Source organism: Etheostoma spectabile, chromosome 1, assembly GCF_008692095.1.
Source record: "Etheostoma spectabile isolate EspeVRDwgs_2016 chromosome 1, UIUC_Espe_1.0, whole genome shotgun sequence".
Taxonomy (NCBI): domain Eukaryota; kingdom Metazoa; phylum Chordata; class Actinopteri; order Perciformes; family Percidae; genus Etheostoma; species Etheostoma spectabile.
This window is the reverse complement of record NC_045733.1, coordinates 2674680-2696960: the sequence shown is the minus strand read 5'-3', so window position 1 is coordinate 2696960 and position 22281 is coordinate 2674680. Positions and strand designations below refer to the sequence as shown.

The 22281-nt window shown below is 42.4% G+C and overlaps 1 protein-coding gene across 1 annotated transcript; it reads left to right on the top strand.

Moving 5' to 3' along the window:
- The first annotated feature begins 310 nt into the window (after positions 1-310).
- dldh (dihydrolipoamide dehydrogenase) lies at positions 311-8913 on the top strand. The gene is made up of 12 exons (XM_032519053.1): positions 311-859; positions 1036-1341; positions 2100-2160; positions 3113-3370; positions 4740-4800; positions 4912-5042; positions 5176-5345; positions 5444-5660; positions 5772-5945; positions 6049-6778; positions 6892-7147; positions 7266-8913. The coding sequence occupies exons 1-12, from the start codon at positions 806-808 to the stop codon at positions 7269-7271; spliced, it is 2424 nt and encodes an 807-aa protein (XP_032374944.1). The 5' UTR covers positions 311-805; the 3' UTR covers positions 7272-8913.
- Positions 8914-22281: the final 13368 nt, after the last annotated feature.

The following is a 22281-nucleotide window of genomic DNA, read 5'->3' as shown; positions in this document are numbered from 1 at the left end:
GAGGTTAAATAATTTGTCGGAATCTAAATGGGCCCTGTGTGTTGTGTTGTAGAGGAGGGAGGCATCAGGGGAAGCAAGGGGTTGTTGCACATTTAACAGCTCACTAGCCATTTGGTCTGTCCCTTTGAGAGAAAGGGAGGAGGGGGGTAGAGGGGCGGGTTTTGGAAAAGTTGCACCCCCCCCCCAACCACCACCACCTTCCTCCCCCCTTTTCTTTCTTTGTGATGGCCCCGGGGCGGACTTGTGGTGGTGGTGAAGGGAGGGGAAGAAGAGAAAGCAGAGGGGCTCATTTGCATCTTATTACCCTACGCCTGCTGGCCCCGTATAAAACCCTGTGCAGGGCAGGAAACCCATCAGACATACGCACTGTTACTCCGAGAGAGACACAGAGAGACGGAGACTTAGCATCAGCATATCATTATATCAATCAAGTGGGAAAATAAACAAGGCCGTCGAGAGCTGCCTCTTTCTCCTTTAACGATTGACTGGAATTAACTATCGTGCATGTCCACCCGGGATTTCATTCACGCTTCTCCAAGGGGATCCTTCTGCTGAGGATTACTTTACACCGTAAAACTTTTTTCTTGTTTTCTCTCTGTCAAAAAACCCGTTCCTTGTATGGAAAAATAAAGGGGCAAAAGGCAGACGCACCAAAGTTTCACTTGATCTTCCCTCCTGCGCTTCAAGAGTTCACCTTGACTGTGACATACTGGAAAGCTTTTTTTTTTACTTTCTTCATGATTGTTTGAGCCGGGCTACACCGACCTGTAGAGCTTTCACTGCTTGTTGAAGGGCTGTCAACACAATGGGACGCCTGTGTCTGCTCCTGGTTGTCACTCTCTCCCTGCTCACCTGCCAGGTAGGCTCAATGAGATGATTGGTTAATATTAAAGAGTATTAAAACGCAAGCGGTGCCTGCAGACCTTTGTGGCTGTAAAACATTTTAAAGTACTTTATGGAATTTGCTTATTTTTCCAAATACATTCTGAAGTTACCTGTCTCAAACACACTGGGGTGGTTGTATGTGTGTTTTAGGTTTTGTGCTCCGGAATGTTTGAGCTGAAGCTGCAGGAGTTTCTCAACAAGAAAGGGATACCGGGGAACTCCAACTGCTGCCCCGGTGGCTCTGCTCATCCGCAAGGCCAGCACCAGCAGTGTGAGTGCAAGACTTTCTTTCGGGTTTGTCTGAAGCATTACCAGGCCAACGTCTCCCCCGAGCCTCCCTGCACCTACGGCGGTGCTGTGACTCCCGTCCTCGGCTCCAACTCCTTCCAGGTGCCGGAGACCAACGCGGAGAGCTTCACCAACCCAATCCGCTTCCCCTTTGGCTTCACATGGCCGGTAAGTGTTTATAGACATCTTCTGACAATTACTATGTGCAATACTGTATCTCTGCCCCTAGGGCCATTAGAACCTGCATCATTACAGTAGAACATTAACTCTATGTGCTTTTCATTTATAGTTTTGGTTTGATAGACTAGGCTATTTGTGGTATATATTACGATGTGTGTCATTAGGAGTAATTAAAACTGGGAGACTGCGAAGTTATTGTAGTGTTATTCCATTGGGGCATATTAGCTTTGAAGAGTGCAAAACGCAACAGATGCTCTCATACTCAACACTTGTGAGGGTCTTTGTCAGCACTGTGTGAGAGGGGCTATTGTAGTATTTCTGTGCTCTTTGGTAGGATAAAACGGGGAGGGGAGGAGGGCGTGTGTGTGTGTGGTGTGTGTGTGTGTGTGTGTGTGTGTGTGTGTGTGTGTGTGTGTGTGTGTTGAGGGGAGGGGGGGGGGGGTGTTTTCACCAAACGCTCCTCTCCTCCGACCAGGCGTGGTGGGAAATTTAACATCCTCTGAGTTGGCACATCATTGGCATCGCAGCGTGAAATTCCGCCTCGTTTGGTTTTACTGCGGTGTCAGAGTGTCATAGTAGCAGGGGTGTGAAAAAGGAGCAGGTAGTAGCCCTTATTAGGCCCCTAATCAACACGGGAATTAGGCTGTGAAGTTTATTGGGAGGCCTCCTAATGGCCCTCTGCTGCTCTGCGGAGGGAGTTAGGCCTCCAGGCTGAGCAGCTGTTGACTCTCTCTGTCTCTCCTCAGGGGACGTTTTCACTGATCATTGAAGCTCTGCACACTGACTCCCTGGACGACCTGACAACAGGTGGGTGATAGCCAGAGAAGGTAACAGTGTAACTCAAAGACAGGCCAGAAGGCTTATAGAGACCTTGTTTTTCTTTCAGTAGCATGCCTTTTCACTTAGTGCTCAGTCATTAGTGCTAAAGAGGACAACAAAACGTTTGATGAATGTTCTCCAGCAGTATGCTGACACATTTATCAAGAGCAAATTTATATGCATTTCTTTCCTACATATAGGGCTTTCGCCAAGTAGATGACTTATTATTTGATTTCCGTGGCCTTCTACATATAGGCATATATACTTTTAAATTTGATGATAAATAACTTGATTAAAAGACAGTTTATGTGTCAAACGTCTCTACATTTAACAACACTTAAGATAAAGGCCACCCACAGTTTTTGCAGGTGCCAGTTGAGATTTGCCCCTACAGTGTTATATTCACTGTTGTTATCTTTATGTCCTGCTCTTATCACTGCACTAATGATGACTAACTGACCACAACTTAAAAAATGTGTGTTGGTGGTGGTTGTGGAGATAATAAAAAGGTTGGCAGTCACCAAGTGTAACCTACACTCTATTTTCTTAGCAGGATAGTGCACAATTTTTACATTTTTACACAACATTTTTAGGTAGCAGAATCCCCCGCTTTACTTTCTTAAAACCGTTAAAAAGTATTTTATTTCTGGCAGTAAACCATCTTCCCAAAACAAAAATACTAATGTATGTGGGACTGTCTTTCTATAAATGGCCAAACAAAGAAATCTTCTTTATAAAAATAATACAAATATCTTAAATCTAGTAAACAAATGAGATGAAAATAATAAAAGTTATAATTTATGACAATTACAGTGTCACTCCGTCTGCTTTCATAGCACTTGTTATGTAAAACATCATGCTGCAAGCATTCATTCATAACACTAGTAGTAAACAGTAATAACATATGACTAATAAAAAGCTGCGTCATTGACTTTTGCAGACAACCCGGAGCGTCTGATCAGTAGGATCACCACTCAGCGTCACCTCACTGTGGGAGAAGAGTGGTCCAAAGATATGCAGACAAGTGGCAGAACTGAGCTGCGTTACTCCTACCGCTTCCTGTGTGATGAGCACTACTATGGCGAAGGCTGCTCTGTCTTTTGCCGGCCCAGAGACGATGCTTTTGGCCACTTCACCTGCGGTGAGCGCGGGGAGATCATATGCAACTCTGGCTGGAAGGGACATTACTGCACTGAACGTAAGTGGATTTGTTTATTTAACCAACACGCTATCATTCAGGCTGTGTGGAAAAACATGAGGACATGCCATAAATAGGGGGTAAAAGGGAACAGTTGTAGGTCTAGTTAATATATAAATTCTCTGGCAGCTGCGTGTGGGAAAGATAAGCTGAAGGAGCAGCACAAGTCAATAGTAGGTGCTAATGTTTACATTGAGTGTCTGAACCCAATATACTGCCTCAAAACAAGAGGAATCACTATCAGCTCAAGAATGTATTATTTAACTAAGGAGCTATAAACTAACACTGATGAGTCAAAAGCTTTCGAAAAGTTTATTACTTTTCAAATTTAATCACTTGTCTATCTTTATTGTTGAGGGACTTTTTTCCACCTCCTAATGCGGGGCCCGTGTGCAACAGGCGTCAGTTAGTTATCCCACAGTACCAGAGGCTTCTATTCTAATGAGCCGCAGTGGCTCCTCAGTAATTCACACGCCGCGTGCCTTCCATTAGACCACTGGGGCCTCCTTGCCCCAAACCTCCTCCCCGATTGGCCAAGTAGGGGTCCTGTATTGTTGTGCCTCAGGCTGGTGATTGGCCGAGCGGAGTTGTGTATTGTTGTGGAGGGGGCAGCTGCTCGGTGAGAGGAGACAATGGAGCAGCTGTCTGGTGGTTAGCTCCACACAGACCAGCTGGCCCTAGGGGGAGGTGGAGGGGAGTGAGGAAAGACGGGAGGAGCAGGGAGGGAAAGGATGAATGTAGAAGAGGAGAAGAAGAAGAGAAGAGGAAAAGAGAGGGGATAGGTTGATGGAAGAGGAAGGGAGGAGATGAGGATCTGAAGTAGGAGGGGAGAGAGAGGCCAAGGGTGAGAAAAGGGACTTCTGACCCACACAGTCAAGGGGAGAAAAGAGACTTTGTGTGGGATGCTTTTGTGTTACAGAAAAACCATGTTAAAGGAGAGGGCTTGTTGGCTGGTTCCCCCATTTCGTCACCAAAGCTCCCTGTGGGCTGTTAAAGCTAGAAGATAACATTTTCAGTAACTTTTGCAGCAGATATCAACACATTTCAGCCAATGGTCAGGGATGATCTAATGACCCTCAAGATTTTATCCCTTTTTCGCAAGCCTCTTTCTGGTTTATTAGGCCTCTATGACAGAGAGAATGCAAGAGACGACAGACAGGTGAGCCTGTAAACAAATTGGAAAGGCAGACAGACCACCACAGACAGACTGATAGATAGACTAGTAGATAAGAAGGTTGAAGTGCCAACCAGACAGGCAGGCAAGCATGTAGTCGTTTTAAAAAGCCCTCTGTGAATGGAAGAGTGAATCATGTTTTCCAAAACTGCATTTCTCATGATTCACCTGTCACTTTCTGTTTCCTCCCTGCAGCAATCTGTCTTCCTGGCTGTGATGAAGAACACGGCTTTTGTGAGAAACCTGGAGAGTGCAAGTAAGTCACACAGACAGTGAACATTCAGTCTTTGTTCTGGGAGTGGCTTGGATCATAAATGTATAGATAGATTGTTATTAACACAGTATTTACAAAATGTTGTGTTCCCAGGTGTCGTGTGGGCTTCAGTGGGCGTTACTGTGATGACTGTATCCGTTACCCAGGCTGCCTTCATGGCACCTGCCAACAGCCCTGGCAATGTAACTGTCAGGAAGGATGGGGTGGTCTCTTCTGCAATCAGGGTGAGTTTACTAAGAGATTTACTATTTTTTGCGACCCTGTAGGTCTCAGTTGTCCCTCTTTGTTTCATATTGAACTGTATTATTATTATAACTGTACTTGTTTTTAATTGTTGCTTCTTGTTTCTGTCTCCAGATCTGAACTATTGTACACACCATAAGCCCTGTCTTAATGGAGCCACCTGTACCAACACAGGTCAGGGCAGCTACACTTGCTCCTGTCTGCCTGGATACACAGGTGCCAGCTGTGAAATCCAGGTCAACGAGTGTTCTGGAAACCCCTGTCGCAACGGAGGCAGCTGCACTGTGAGTATCAATTTAAGAGAAGTGAAGTGTTAATTAAAACAAGCATCTCATGGAAACAAGCATGTGTGTAACCACTGTTTGCGTTATTTCCAATATAGGACAATGATAACGGCTATAAGTGCACTTGCCCACCTGGTTTCTATGGCAACAACTGTGAGTTAAGTGCCAATACCTGTGCAGATGGGCCATGCTTCAATGGCGGGCGTTGCGCAGACAACCCTGAAGGTGGCTACTTCTGTCAGTGCCCTATGGGATACGCTGGCTTCAACTGCGAGAAGAAAATTGACCACTGCTCTTCCAACCCCTGTTTGAATGGTAAGTTGTCCTCTGTGTTTGTAAGTTCACCTACAATTAAACCCAAACCTAGAATTAAAATATTTGGAGACTAATCCTCCGCCTGTGTCTCAATCTCTCTCCCTCCTGCAGGTGCAGAATGTGTGGATCTAGTGAACTCCTACCTCTGTCAGTGTCCTGAAGGATTTTCAGGTCCTAGCTGTGAGGACAGCAGCAGTGTCTCTGGATACTGTCTGTCCTTCCCTTGTCAGAACGGTGGGACATGTCAGGAGGGAGTGAACAGCTACACCTGTACCTGTCCTCCAGGTATGACAGCACTCAACTGATGTGCCTTGTGGGATTATGTTTACATTATTTGTCATATGTATGTAGTTTGTTTCTAGACTCTTAATCTCTGCTTCTTTCAAAGGATATACGGGTGAAAACTGCAGCACCCCCATCTCCCGCTGCCATCACAACCCCTGCCACAATGGAGCAACCTGCCATGAGCGCGGTGGTCGTTATGTGTGCGCCTGTGTTCCTGGCTACGGTGGTCACAACTGCCAGTTCCTTTTACCAGAGGCTCCCAGGGGTCAGCCAGTGGTGGATGGACCGGATCGACGATATTCTTCCCTAGAAAGTGAAAATATTGAGGACGAGGAGGATGATGACAGTGGATTCCCCTGGACGGCTGTGTGTGCTGGTGTCTTCTTCGTTCTAGTGATCCTGATAGGCTGCTCAGTACTGGTGGTCTACATTCGGGTCAAACTGCAGGAGAGTCACAGTCACCACAGTGACAGTGTCCACAGCGAAAGCCACGAGACCATGAACAACCTGACGACCACCAACAATTGTCTCCGCAGTGACAAGGAACTGGGCACTATGATGACAACGTCCATAAAAAACACCAACAAGAAGGCGGATTACCATTCGGACCTCTCTGGATCACTGGGTGGTCTGAGTGGAATCAGCGGGCTCAACGGATCAGAGAAGAATGGCTTTAAGACTCGCTACCCCAGTGTGGAGTACAACCTGGTCCATGAGCTCCTGCCTGAGGAGCTGCCGCTGTGTAAAGAAGAGGAGTGTGATGAGCCAGTGGTTAATTGTGATATGCTGGATGAGTCCAACTCAGAGGAAAGCTACAGGAAGAGACGAAACAGGTACATACAAAACATATACTTGGGCAGATAGACCGCTTGGAAATTTTGTTGCAATGATAGCATATGTTGTGTGAAGGAAGGCATTTCTGAATCTATTTTTCTTTGTCCCACAGTGACGCATCAGAAACAAAACAAGTAGAAGAGTCACCAGGCTGCAGCGAAGTAAAATATCAGTCATCAAGCGAGTTGAACTATCACGCAGCAAGTGGTCTTAAATACCACTCAACCAGTGACGTCAAATGCCAGTCAACCAGTGATGTTGAATGCCACAGTCCCAGTGACAGCAGGTACCAGTGTACCAACGACACCAAATACCAGTCCGTCTATGTCATGTCGGACCAAAAAGATGAATGTATCATTGCTACAGAGGTCAGTACACAAAAAATAGAATAATGTGCCCGGGAAATATACCAAATAATTGTAACTTTCCCCAGCACACAGGTAAACACTTACTAAACACTGACTTTTCTTTTTTTTTGTATTACAGGTATGATACCATTCCAGACCAGATCAGACCAGTTTCCTGTGGTTGATGGCGGTCCACACACACCAGCCCTGAGCAGTAGAGCTCAGCTTGTCTCCAGGAGGTTTTACTCCTGCTGTTTGCTGCTGTTCCCTGGGATTTACCGGAGGACTTTGAGCCAAGGTGCTGCTGAGCCAGCACAGAGTCAGTACCGACTTGGCATGGACTTAGTACTACAGTAGTACTACGGGTGAATACTTGACATGTTTGACCTGCAATTGATGTTAGGTCTAATGCTGACTCAGTGCTATGGATGAAGTACCAGAAGACAGTGCAAGCACTCGTACAAACTTTGTATAGAAACAGTGCTGAATGAGTACTCATGCAGCTGTGGAAGATTTACTGCTTGTACCAGGACTAACAATGGAGTATTGACTTTAATGTTGACCGATGATATTGTAGTACCATGGAGTACTGGTTAAATGAACAGTGTAGTACCTTCGGAGTACTGAGAACTTTTTAAGTACTGTTGTAGTACTGTTATGTACTGTGGTTTTACAATGCAGTGTAAAAGCTGTTGAGGATATTGGACAGTTCATGTTCTGTGCAGTGCTGCAGAGTAAAGGATGAAGTAATGATAGTATTCCCTGTACTTAATTTTTAGTACTGCTGTGCTGTATTTATTGTTAAAAATTCATTCAAATCTAAATTGGAGCTTTCCTGACAAAACAAAGTTAAAAACAGCGGGACTTCTACAGCAGCTGTACATCTTTAACCCTGCAGCACTGACAGAGACAGTGTTGGCTGAGCTGGTTCTCAGCAGAAAATAGAGAACTGAAGACTCCAGTAGTGACTGCAGATCGATCCAACATGGATCCTGTTGGGCCATACTGGCCCCCTGACCCCTGAAGGTTGAGATACAAAGGGCAATGTAATGGGCAGGGCAACTTTTAAAACACAACAATCAGGGTAAGAGACCAAACAAAAGAAGAGACGGTGAAACAAATCAGACAAAACATAAGGAAAGTGTAATCATCCAATACATATTTTTTCCAGGCAGCTCCATTGGTCACGATTTATTGACAAAATTACCTGAAAGAAGTTGCAAAATTCTCCTCTGAGGATGCTGTTGTGTTTCCAAGTACACCGAGCTATAAAAGACTAGTCTTAACTGCCAAGACCTCATTGCACTATGGAGGTGTGCGTGTGTTTGTGTGTGTGTGTATGAGTGTGTGTGTGTGTGTATGTGTGTACAGAAGAGGTGATGATACCTGTGTGTGGTGTCAAATGTATGCACTGCCCACTCCCGCTCCCTTCACTCCCAGTCTTCCACTATTAGCCAATTGAAGGACACCATCACCCTGCCTGCCATTGGTTAGGATAATTTGTTTTATTTGTTATCTAAAGAAAAATGTATTCTTTTAATTTAATTATGTAATTATTTGTGTTCCATCTTGTTGTGACTTTGTTTTTTTAAACCTGTTATAATTTAAGTTTTTATTTGGCAGATAATGTATGTATGTAAGTATGTATGTATGCATGTATGTGTTAGGCACTTGAGACCCCTGTGACTGTGTTGTATTTAAGAGAAAAGTCGTATGTACAGAGCCTGTCATTTTTATTACTGGAAACAGCGCAATATTTTTCCAAAATAAAAGAGGAATGAAATATAGCATGTCTGGTGTTGAAGGATTTTATATTTATATATGTGGGTGTTTTTTTCTTAGAGGATATAACATACAATATAAGGAGAACAAAAAATATTACCTGACAGCAATGTGAAGTAAAGCGTTCACATCTATTGTGTACAACTGATGCTTTAGCTACATTTTGGAGCTTTGCATTATCACAAAAGATGGCAAAGCAAAACATTAGCAATAAATTAGTCTCATATGCAGACATTTTACTTTACATTTGCAGTTCCCTCAGTTAAGTATGGTGTGTTGGTATTTGCGTGTATGTGTGTGTGTGTGTGTCTGACACAGCAGAAGACTGTCTCCTTGTGGAACCACTAAATGAGACAAAGACACACCCCATAATCATAAACCACTTAGCTAGCCTGCTCTAAGGCCAGAGCCATCTCTTTGTGTGAGTATTTGTGTGTGTGTGTGTGTGTGTGTGTGTGTGTGTGTGTGTGTGTGTGTGTGTGTGTGTGTGTGTGTGTGTGTGTGTGTGTGTGCGTGTGTGTGTGTGAGTACGTGAGTGAGTGAGTGTGTGAGTGTGTGTGTGTATTTATATTAGTCTGTGTCTTCATGTGCCTGTGAAGGAATGCTTTTTCTATGAGCCTCTTTACATGAGCATCAGCGCTTGTGTGTGTGTGTGTGTGTGTGTGGTGTGTGTGTGTGTGTGTGTGTGGTGTGTGAGTGTGATCTTGTTTTAAGCGGAGGGATATTTATAGCTGGAGAGAGTAACCACCAGTCTGGATTTAGTCCCGGTTGCCCCTGCCTAAATACTCTGTGTATATGTGTGTGTGTGTGTGTTTAGCGACCACTGTGAGTGTAAAAGTAGTCATCAAAGAAACTCATCTGGTTCGCAGTCTCACATTAACACACACACACACACACACACACACACAAGACGGTGAAATTGGATTACAGATTATCAGAAATTTGCCACAATAATTGTCGACATGGAGCACATTAGCAAGTACAAACACACACGCACACACACACACACACAAATAAACACAAATCATGGCCTTGCTGAATGAAGTAAAGTAAAAGAAAGTCTAGTTAAGTGCATGTAGTCCTTCATATAATGATACAGAGTCACATAATAAGTCAAGTTATAGACCGACATATTGAGCAGTGACTTGCACAGTGGTTGTAGAAATGGGGGCCGTTGCCCTTCCAAACACTGCAACTGTGACTGCTCAAAAAGTATTTGCTTGTATTATACAAGCGGCAGGCAGTTGTTAGCACATACCATGCTAAGCTTTTTAACCTAACTTTTTTTAGTGCCACAATAGCTTTTCGCTGAGTTGGAAAATCACAGGAGACAGGCTTAAAGCTGGTCCTTTGTTGTTGTTAGGCTGTCCTCCGGCCCCGAACAGTCGCACACACTCACATCCTCCCTCTCTGCATCTCTCTGGTATCAATAGTCAGACAAAGCCCTGGTCACTGGCTGCCATATGCTGCCCTGCTGCATTTAAAGAACAGCACTCTTTGAACTTCTGAGGGGGAAATAGAAACTTCTTAATAGTTAATAAGTGTTTATTACATAAGACAGTTTTTCCTTTTCACATGGGGCTTTAAAGGTTAGCCAGTTTCCATCTTCTTGTTAGCTCTGAAGGATATCTCAGTTGTATAATAATTTGTACACAAGCATGGGTGATCTTCACTGCTAAACACAAACACTCAAAGCAACACAAAATGTCAATACACATTTGAAAAGACACATAGTATACATGTGTGTCTGTCCCTTTTACTCTGTCCCCTCTCTTTCTCTCCTCGCGCACACACTTTTTTATTCTGACAGGGAGTAGGCAGGACCGTAGCTAATCCAGAGAACAGGCTGTTTAAGTGTGTCTCTGCTATAATCTGATTAATCTGTCCATTCATATGTTCCGCTCCTCTCCTCTCCTCTCCTCTCCTCTCTTCTCCTCTCCTCTTCTCTATTCTCCCTCACCCGTCTCATCTCAAAGATCAGTTTGAATGTAATGTGTGTATCAGTGTATGAGAATGCATGTCAACATGTCCGTTGGTTTGTGTGTGTCAGTGTGTGAGAGAGTGAGAGATTGCTGGGAAGAGGGCAACAAGGACGGCAGAAACGAGCTCACACTTGGCCAATGAGCCTTCTTTTGTTCACACACTGGTCACCTGTCACACACACACAAACACACACTCACACACCAACTAAAGAAACTGGGACACTTTTGCATTCTAGCAAGTTAAGGTTCTGATCCTGGACCACAACATCCTCGCTACCTGCAAGTTGTTCCTTAGCTTTTTCCCCCACTCATTTCCTGTAAGCTCTCTAATAAAGGCATACAGACATACTAATATTTGCTAAGGTTCAGTTCAGCATCAGCAGCATTGTGCAAAAACAAACATCTGTATGGGGTGTAGTAGTGAGGGGAATAGTGCAACTTACTTAGTGCCCAACATAGGGATCCCTCAAGAAACCTGGAATTTAATGCCTGTTTGTATGTACAAATGGGAAATTTACCTAGATAGCTAACATCACAATAGTTATTTTGCCATTAAATTTAGCAGCATTCCCTCTATCTTCTTCTGTTACTGAGGATGTGAGAAAAACATGTACCCATAAAGGATATCAAGCAACAGTTTGCAGCATCTTACCTTGAAAGTAGATTCTCGTCAAACATCAAGGGTGAACACTAGTTAGCACTGACTGATGAGCTCATGACTGCAGCAAACTCTTATTCAGTTGCTGTTTATTATGGAATACAGTAATCCTTCCTCAGTGTAGAAGCCAGAGAAGAGGCCTTTTTCTGTTTGTGTCAACAATGAAGACCTGTACATCAATGCAGTAAATAATGTTCTAAAATTGTCTTTATTAAGCAAACCTGATAATTAAAGTATCACAGGTTTTATGGAGTAATATTTCATTAAACATGGTATAAAAACATAATTATTGTAATTAACCACTAAAGATGAAGTCTTTTGCACATGTGAGAATTTTGTGTTTGTATCACAGTAAAAGATGAAGGGGGCACTCTGACAACAAAAGATTTACAGGACCCTAATTCCCTGGCTACACCTCTGTTCGTATGTGACAGTATCCATGTATTCACACATTTTATATGTGATTTTTGTCTTCTTTTTATCTCAAGACACATATTGTGGAAAACTTGGGAAATTTGATGCTGAACATCTAGATTTGCCCTTCTGTTTCTGACTGACTAATAATGTGTTGTATTAGCTTTAATAAAGCCAATACAACACATTATTAGTCATTGAAATTCTGATTTACTGTAAATGCCACTTGAGCACAAAATTAAAAACATAAACACAAAAGTCTTTTCTACAAGTAAATTGTTTTGTTAAAGCACAAAGTACTTTTTACCCCTTTTTCCTTCTTGCTGATATGCAGTTTCTGTCACTACAAAAGAGACAGCATCACAACACTGACTCACTGACTTTACACCTCTTCTCCACTCTTGTCTTTTATTAGCATTTTAATTTGCAACTAGGACAAATCCCCACGTATCACTGACTAGTGATTATTTGGGCTAAATCTAAACAGAGATTTCTCTCTCAGCCATTCTCCATTGTTTGAACAAACGAAGTGACCACAGCAGCCTGAGTCACACAATGACAGACAGCTTATTCAGCTACTTCATCTGTCGCAGCTCCCCAGGGACCAGGCTCTGATCTTTTCCCAGAGCACCATCTCTCTCTTTCACTTACTCTTTCTCCCCCTCTTTCTTCCTCTTTCCCTGATTGTTTCTCACCTCTGACTGTTAATGTCTGCACAACATGACGCCATTAAATTTCTTCTTCCTTTTCTAACATTCATGCAAATACATTCTTTAGTTAAGTCATAGTTTTGAGGGTTATGATTGGAAATTGAAGCTCTGAAAACAGAACATATTCCTCAGCTCTCTTTAAGTAAATGTTAGCTCATTGTTTTTGTTTTTATTTAGTTTATTGTCATTTCTCCCTGGGGGTTAAAGTGGTTGTAAAGACAGAGTCATTCCTTCAGAGAAACCAGCTCCCATCAGCGCCTTCTGGTCATTACTGGTGCATCGTGGGAACAGCTTGGCGAGGACAATGATTGGCTAGAACAATGAAGCTGGGGGGGGGCAACACAAAGGACACGCCCACTGCATGATGGGAAAGAGCAGCGGAGGAAGCAGATGTTGTCACATAGGACCCACAAGAGGGGAGAAAGAGAGAAAGAGACAGCAGATCTCTCTCTCTCTCTGCCACAAGGTTCCTGAAGTTCTCACCAAAATTCCTTATGTATTCTCTGAACACTTCACACTTCCTAATTAAACGCCCCTCTCGACATGAGGAAAAATCACGATTAAACACAATATTACATACAAGCGGTTGCCAAATTAAAAGCAAAGTCTAAATAAATGAGTGGAGAAACATAGCAATAAATGATGAGGATGCTTCCCTGCCAAACCAACATCTCCTTAAAGGCAGCAGGGCAATGGTTATGTTTAGGGTTAAGATTAGGGTTAGCTGCCTGGAAGGCGACATTGGAGGCAAAAGACACCATTGAGCGCTCAGGTTTGCCTTGGATCAGCACTTAGTTTATGCTGCTATAGGCTAGACTCAGACTGCCGGGGGACTTAGCATGATACACTGAGCTCCTCTCTCTTCCCCTCCCTCTCCACCTGTACACATTCATGTCCCATAAATACTTTCCCTGCTACTGTTGGTCATGGGGGAATTGGTAATTTTGGTAATTAAAGCGTATGGTGAAAATTGTCATGAAATAGCTTCTGTTGGGATGTGGGTCCATGTTAATAAAAACTGACTTGACTTGACTATATGGCCAAACCATCAAGTGTAAAAGTTGTTGATTGAAGTTTGATAAACTTTTTCACACTGTGCAACTTTGACACATCCAGTGTATTTATATTTTGAGAAGACTTAAGATCAAATAATAAGGTTCTCAGCTGGGAAACAATAAGAAACTCTTCTTCAACTTCTGCAGAACACTTTTCTTGGTCAACAAGATGACTTACTTGGTTCCAGATATCAGGTGCCAAAACATAAATCTAAATAACAGCTAAAGTAAAAATGGGATTTCTCCATTTATTTACCCAGAACGAGATTCAGTTGGGATGACAATCCAACATCTAAGCCATGATAAAAACAAAGCCAGGGAGACTTTCAATCATTCTGCTGATAAAACACAGGAAACTCTATTGACATGCAGTCTTGATCCTCTCATTCCTTTTACTGTGTTGCATCTGTTGTCAAATGTAACAATTGTAATGTTCTTTATTTGAGGTGCCATCTCTGGTTCACAGTGTAATAGGGACCTGCACTGTCTTACTGTAGTGAGCATCCTCTGTGTTCCTCTGTGTGAGCTGGTTGGACAGCAGAAGTGTTTGCTAATAGTTTCTGCAGGAAGCACTGATGTTTGTTTGATACCACACAGGGAAAAGGCCGCATGACGTAAAAGTCATGAGTCGGACTGAAACTCACAAGAGGTGTTAACAGTGAAAATGACTTGAATCACAGTTTACACAACAAGTAAGGGAACTCGTGCAGTCTTTATTCTATAACTAAGCCCTTTTTGTATTGCATATGGGCTTTAATTTCTTCTTGGTCTGGCTGCAGCAGCTCTGTCCCGTCCTGCTTCAGTCAAACTCAATTTCCCACCTTCAGCTCACAGTGCACGATGAGGATCGTCAAATGTCTTATGAAATGTGTTCCCTGCTTTTATACCTCTCTCATATATTTGACTATTCTTGTTGTTACAATGCACTACATCTACATTATGTTATTATATTCAGTACTTGTACTTGACGAAGAAAGCCAGTGAGACTTCAAGTCATTCTGCTGAAACCTCCGGAAATTGAATTGACATGCAGTCTTGATTAATTCTACTTGTAATGCGCTACATCTACATTCTGTTATAATATCAAATTCAGACTCAGTACTTGTACTTCCAAATATAGATATAGTATATAGTAATTTTGATTCTTCTCTGTCCACAACAAGGTTTGCTAAATTGCCTTTACACACCACTCTCATTTACTCAAGGCAGTCAGGTCATGGGAATACACTCTTCTCTTCAATGTGGCCATACATGATGGCTAGACCAATTAAACCACATATTCACACAGTAATACCATTACCAACAGTGCCAATTCATCCCATGAAGAGAACAGATGATGGTAACAAATGTCCCTGTGTTCACTGACCGTGCCACAAGGGAACAGTCAACACTAACACTAATAAACAATTGAGACATCACTAGGTGGCCAGATTTGATAAAGAAACATTTGGGATCTGATCCACTGAGACGAGAGGTGTGGTCGAGACCTACTAAAGTGTGCTCTGGGATGTTTCTGTGATTAGGTGCTATGTCTGTGTGTGTATGGTCTTTGTTTTCATCTACGTGGTGTGTATGTGTGGGAATGGACCCTGGTCTGACTTGTTGATTAATGGCCAGTGTGTGTATGTGTGAAAACACTCGCGGTCCTGTTTCCATGCTAATGAGTAGCAGCAGATGGGAGAGAGGAGGTTGGACCAACAATGAACAAACACACCAGCAGCCGCACAAAAAAAAAGACCCTCCTGTAGGGTGTGTTTCTTCGACACAAACACTGTGATATCATGACTTTTCTTCTTGTTGGTTGGATCATGTAAAAACTGAATACAGTCGACTCTATCCTGGATGTGGTCAGTGCATTTTGGGATATGTTGATAGCAGTGTTGTAGTACAACCGGTCTTAAGACCAATTTTTGAAAGCCTCTGTCTTGTCTCGGAATCGACAGCATTCTGCCTCAGTCTCGGATAAAGAGGACTCAGGATTTTATTTCAAGATTGATCAAGCCCACAAATGCAAGGATTTTGCTAAACGGCTTGTGATTTGTCTGATTTATTTCTGTGTTAAAACAACTTGACTCATATCTAATTTGAATTTTGTTACCATAAACCCCCTCTCCCTGCCCCCTTAACACGCACTCCTAAGTAAGTGGGTGCGGGAGACAGAAGAAGTAGCTCAGGCTGTCTGGCAATGGTCTGGTCTTGGTCTTGACTCGGTCTTGCCCTGCCTTGGTCTCGGTGTTGACTTGGTCTCAACCCCTCAAAGTTGTAGTCTTGTCTTGGTCTTGGTGATGACTTCTTGGTTTAGGTTGTCTAGACTACAACACTGTTTGATAGCAAGCAGGACACTATAGCATATGGCTAATACACTTCACTATCAGCTTATGTGGCGTATAAATCAGAGAGCGAGACACATTGGGGAAACCCATACAGGAGAATTTCAATGGAGCTTAGCGTAAATTCTAGCAGGAAGACTTCTAAACTAATCACATTCTCTCTCTTCCTCAACTGAACAGCTGTTAGAGACGTTCGGTTGTATTTTAACCAATCAGAAATGACCTTGAATTTAACGAGCCAATCACAGCGTGATTTCCCTGTTTTAAACCTGTTTCTGTCTCCTGCTCAGTTGTTATTTCAGGCTAAGTGCAAAACCCTCCTCCCCTTGCTCCTCCGGCCTTCATCATGCCCGGATCCTGGGTCCTATTCCGGCATGACTGCCATTGGCTCCTTGCTTTTGTCTTTGAGTTCCTCACACCACCATCGGTGTCTAGACTCCATTGGGGATTAGCTTCAGGCTTTCTAACCCCCTATATATAAATATATATATATATATAATTTCTTAATTTCTTAATGATGGAGTCTAATCTCCAAATATTGTACTTGTCAATTCATACAATGAATCTTTGCATATCTACAACAAAGTCTCTCCTGATTGCAATGTCTCTCAGAACATATTTACAGCCTTTTGACATTTAATCAATGTCCTGTATAAGTCTTCCACTGTTCCACTTAATAAAAACAGGTTAATTTCCCTGTTTACATGCATTAAGTTCTTTTCTAAGAGTAGAACAAAACCATGTAGTTTGGCTTTAAAATTTTAAAACGTAATGTGGGTTTTTTAAATGTGTTATATTGTTAGTTTAGTTGAATGTTTAAAATGTCACTATGCAGAATGATGTTATGTACAGAATTTGACAAGGCTGTTGTCAAAGTCATCCGCTGATGGTTAAAAGTTTCTCCGAGCTCACCTTAAATCTGACTTTAAAACACATGTAGGTATGGACATGGTGTTGTGTCATCACAACTAGTTTAGACGCCAATCCCAGTCTAGTATTCAATTTACACAAGTATGACAAGGAAACCGGAAACCTCCAGTGCACATACACTGAGAATAGACTTTTAAGTGAACTTGTGTCTTGTATTTTATAGTATATGTTAAAACATGTCTGGAGGGAAAAGACAACAGATGCCAGGAGTTGCAATTTTGTTTTTTTATTGAACATCTCCTTGTCTCTCTACATGTACAACTAAGTATACAAAGATAAATTAAATTAAACAACAGGATACTATGTGAGCTAACCAAAGGTCATGTCCACACTAGAACAACAAGGAAGAAAACACATACTTTCCTCTCCATTTTTGCCTTATCCTCCCTATGTAGCCTGAGCTGAGACATTACTGTTGCTGAACACTATGCTTAAGATGACTGTGAGTCAGACAGTTTCCTGTCTGTCCATATGTTTAGCTGAGCTGTAGATCAAGCCTAATATTTTTATAATTAAATTAAAAAGCAGCTGTGGAAATGTTTCTTTATCAATGTGAGTCAGATGTGAGACAACAAAATATAAATCGATCACTCGTGTGTGTGTGTGTGTGTGTGTGTGTGTGCGTGTGTGCGTACATGTTAATGGATGGTGTGGCTGAAGGAAAGAGGTAGGACAGGAAAGGGGAATACCTTGTGGCGAGGACCTGACAAAAAATAGCAGCGAGATAAGGTAATGAGATGAAGAGATAAAGAGAAGAACAGCGTGAGGAAGACTGTGTTAATTCATGACTGTGATTTATCTGCACATGCATTTACTGCACACTTTGAGTGTTTTTATATAGTATGTGTTGCCATTTATATGTATGTTATTGTTTGTGTGTGTGTGTGTGTGTGTGTGTGTCACTTCCAGCACTGTGTTGAGCTCCAAGACAAATATAAACACTTCCCCCCTGTTACGCCAGATAATACTGCCACTGATAGAAACAAGACTGTGTGTGTGTGTGTGTGTGTGTGTGGTGTGTGTGTGTGGTGTGTGTGTGTGTGTGTATGTATGTGTGTTTGTGTGATGGAGAGACTCCTGTGGAATGCTCTTAGTGCTGTTGTAATAGCTGCAAACAGGAAACGGATTCCCAGAGACAGGAAGTAACTTTGTGGAGAGAGGAAGTGTTTGCCAGCATCCGCCCTCTGTCTGCTGGATGAAGGAAGGAGAGAGGAGGGTAGTAAAGGGTGGGGGTGAAATGGAGAGTTGTAAAAGGAAGAAGAGAAAGGGAGCAACATAGGGTGTTAATAGATGTGAGGAAAAGCCAGATGACGTCTGAACTGCCCTAAAAAAACACGCAGAAGCATTGCTTGTTCAAGCATTGCTCATGCTCTTTAAACTAGTTGAGAAGGTTTTCTGTTACATGTTGTAATGAATCGGAAAATCTTAACTGAGGTGAATTTACCTTCTAAAGAAAAGAAAATAATCATAAATATCAAAACTTACAAAGCAAAATAAGAGGGGAGCCTAATGATTGTGCTGTTGGAGTAGGACAATTATTCTGTCAAAAGTATGTAGACAACTGTGTCCACATTCTGCTCCGTTAGGTCTATATTATTGTGCTTCCAATTTTGTGGCAACAGTTTTAGGAACGCCCTTTGTTGTCAATTCAATTTTATACTGTATATTTAGCCCAATACTACAAAATCTGTGCAACATGTGAAGCCCTCTGTCTTTACAGACCCTCATTAGACTCAATTTATAAGGACAACCCCCCACCCAAAAAATCACTCAATGACATTATAGATTTCAAAAATACTGTACAACAAAAAGTAAGGTCCATAATTAAATGGGCCTCTTATTTTAATTGAGAAGAACTTGACTGGCGTGCACAGAGCCCTGGCATCAAACACCTCTGGGATGAACTAGAACACAGACTGTGAGCCAAGGACCGTGTGTCCGAATGGGAGCAAGTCTCTGTTGCCAGGTTTTCAAAATTTTCTGGAAAGCCTAACATCAGAAGAGCAAAAGCATCAGATTAATACTCATAGTTTGTGAATGATACATTGTACAGTCTGTTCAGGTTGTCTAAATACTTCTGGCAGTATAGTGTAATGAGTTAGACTACTGTGAACTACAATGCCAATGAAAAGTTGCTGCACGTATGAAGGTTTTAAAGGTCCCATGACATGGTGCTCTTTGGATGCTTTTATATAGACCTAGTGGTCCCCTAATACTGTATCTGAAGTCTCTTTCCCAAAATTCCGCCTTGGTGCAGAATTACAGCCACCAGAGCTAGTCCCACAATGAGCTTTCCTTAGTATGTGCCATTTCTGATTCTATAGCTTTTGAGGAGGAGAGGTAAGGTGGAGGGTGGGGGGTTGACCAACTGCCACTTTTCTCGTTTGAAAGCCATGATGTCTATTTTTCATGTGTGGGACAAATTCTCTGGGCGGGCAAAGCAGAGAAAGAGGAGGTAACCTTGCCCCTTATGACCTCACAAGGGGCAAGATTCCAGATCGGCTCATCTGAGCTTTCATTTTCTCAAAGGCAGAACAGGATACCCAGGGCTTGGGATACACCTATCATCATTTCTAGCCACTGGGGGACCATAGGTGGGCCATGGGAATGCATATTAATGCTAAAAAACCTCATCAAGTAGGGCTGCACAATAAATCGAATTTTACTTACGATCCCACAATCAAATTTGCGTGATCGAGCGATATCTTTAAATGCGTCATTTCACAGAACGTTCCATTTTTGTTTTTGTTTTTTGCAAAGCCCATCTACCTTTCCGTAAACCCCTGTCTGATCATGTGCCAGTCAGTTGTTCCCTGCACCACACAGCTTAGTTTCTAGATGTAGACAGTCACAGAGGACAGAGTAACGTGAGGAAAATTTAACAGATATCAGTTGGTTATACGTTGGTCTCAAGGTTTCCCTGTTTACTAGTAAACGTAACATTGCGTCCCGTCTGTGTTGTTTTTCAGACAACAGCAATGACCAGTGCTAGTCGGTGCTAGTAGGCTTCTGTTAGCTCACAGGGCTCTTGGGCGCAAGTAATATTTTTCCTCTAGGTTGCACCGGTGCTGATGTCCTCGCATCCGCTGCCTCCACAAACAAAGCAATGTTGTTTATATCGATATGGTTTCATTTTGCGTTACATGGCCCATTTCTTCTGTAAAGCCGTGGCTGTGTTGGATTTCTCTACTCTCCTCTTACTCACCACGCAGCTCCACTCCCAGTAACTCACACACGACTCCCCAGCAACATGGAGAGACACAGCGGCCGCCGGTCCACATTTGTCCACAGTTTTAATGGTTATTAACACAGCTGTATAATGTTAAGCATGAGAGGCAAACCTGTATTTATACAAGTGTTTCCGCTAGTAACTCTGCTAAAACACAGGGGAAGTTGTTGAATGCAACTAACTTCAGGTCGTAGAGTAATAGCGTGTGAGACGGAGCCTTTTGGACCTGCAAGAGATGTGACCCATGGCCAGAATTCATAAAATGCAGCGCAATGACGATACAGACATTTCATACACACAACGTGTGTAACTCCGCTGACCCGCCATTTGACCCGTGCTGGACTCATTCATAATGAGTTAGCCGTCCCTCTGTGAGTAGCATACATGTCCATCGCACTCCCCCTCTCTCTCCCTAGCTCTTTTAATCAGTTATTGTTGAAAACAAGTGAAGGAGCTTTCTCAGAGATACACTGAATTTGTTTTTATTTCAGATAGCTAATTTATATTAGATGGCAAATTTTCATTTACATGTGTTGCAGCTGTATGCACAGTATACACAACATACAACTTAAGACAGAAAAATGTAGCATAATATAGATGTAAAAGCAGTTATAAATAGCTTATGTGACTATAAAATTTGTTTTGGTTAAAATCAACAAATAATCGTGATAATTAATCGAGATCTCAATATTGATCAAAATAATCGAGGTTATCGTTTTGGCCAAAATCGTGCTTCATGCCATGGGACCATGAACCTGTCATCGCAGCGCTCCTCGCATTCTTAAAAACTCCCTAGAGAGAGATTGTTTGAGATAAAAGGTCAGCGGTCAACACTGTGTGTTTCTGTATGCATGCCTGTCTTGGTAAGCACCTGAGGAACACATACACACACAAACATGCACACACTGTCCATCTCTGCCACATTGCCTAGGTTTTGTAAGCATCAAAGTCTGACTCTGACAAGGTGGAGACCTGGGAAGTTAAAGCCAAAGATTGTACAAGACTGAAATCAGAGCTTGTATTCTACTGTAAACAGCTAACACTAACTCAGTCAGCCAATCGCTCATTAGGATTTTTTTTACCTAAAATAGAAAAAGGACTAAGCAAAAGGACAGATGAGGGGAAATGAACAGGTCTGTGGAGGCATGTTGTTCTGAGCATGAAAGTTTATGTTATGGTGTGTGTGCGTGTGTGTGGAGATGGCACTCGATGGACAGATGGTCCTTTGTGACTCCTGACACCTGCCAGCTGCTGCTCTGCTGCTCTCTTTTTCCTTCTCCTCTCACCTCGTCATCCCTCTTCTTTTCTTTTTGTGTCCTTCCATGCTCTATTAGTCCTGCCTCTCTTTTTCTACTTTTAGCGGTTATTCACTGAAAAGACATTTCGAAGATCAAACAGTTGAACCAGGAGGAAGGAGGGGTGCTGTATTCAGGACATCTGAGGGTCAGTGAGGGTTGGATGTGGTACAGGACAAAATCGTATAAATATTCTCTAGATGGTATTGTTTATAAAGTGATTTGTTGGACTGACAATTTTTTTGAACCTTGCATCCTTTGTGATAGCTAAACATGTTTTTTCTGTCTCATATAGGTTTGCCTTCATTCTAAACTTTGAATTTAAAACTTCCACTAGGCTTTCAAATTTAAGTTCAATAACTTTTCATAGACATGCAGCATGCAAATTATAACCTTAATGTATTCAGCTGCAGAGTATTGTGCAATAAAATAAAGAGTGGGAGAAACGGTATGCTGTGGATATGTGGAGTAGTAGTTAGCGTGATTGCAACCACAAGGTTTCAGGTTCAAATTCCTCAACAGTCCTCTCTCAACATCTATCATTCAGATGCTGTTGAGCAAGCCATCATTTAACCACTTAGAAAAGCCACAGTGTCTGACAGCAGTCACTGTCCAGCATGTCATGTGAACATGGCACTTTGAGGCAGGTTGCACTCAGCCAATCCAAGACAGGTCATTTCCAGACTAATGTGGCTAAATCTGAAAATGTTAAGATGGTGTTTTCAACTACCAAAAGAAATGGTTCTTTCTCTTTAAATGGTGGTCTGTGG

Coding starts and splice junctions, on each gene's coding strand:
- dldh (XM_032519053.1), top strand. CDS start 806: ATGGGACGCCTGTGTCTGCTCCTGGTTGTCACTCTCTCCCTGCTCACC. Junction 860..1,035: donor TCTCCCTGCTCACCTGCCAG/GTAGGCTCAATG, acceptor TGTGTGTTTTAG/GTTTTGTGCTCCGGAATGTT. Junction 2,161..3,112: donor CCTGGACGACCTGACAACAG/GTGGGTGATAGC, acceptor TGACTTTTGCAG/ACAACCCGGAGCGTCTGATC.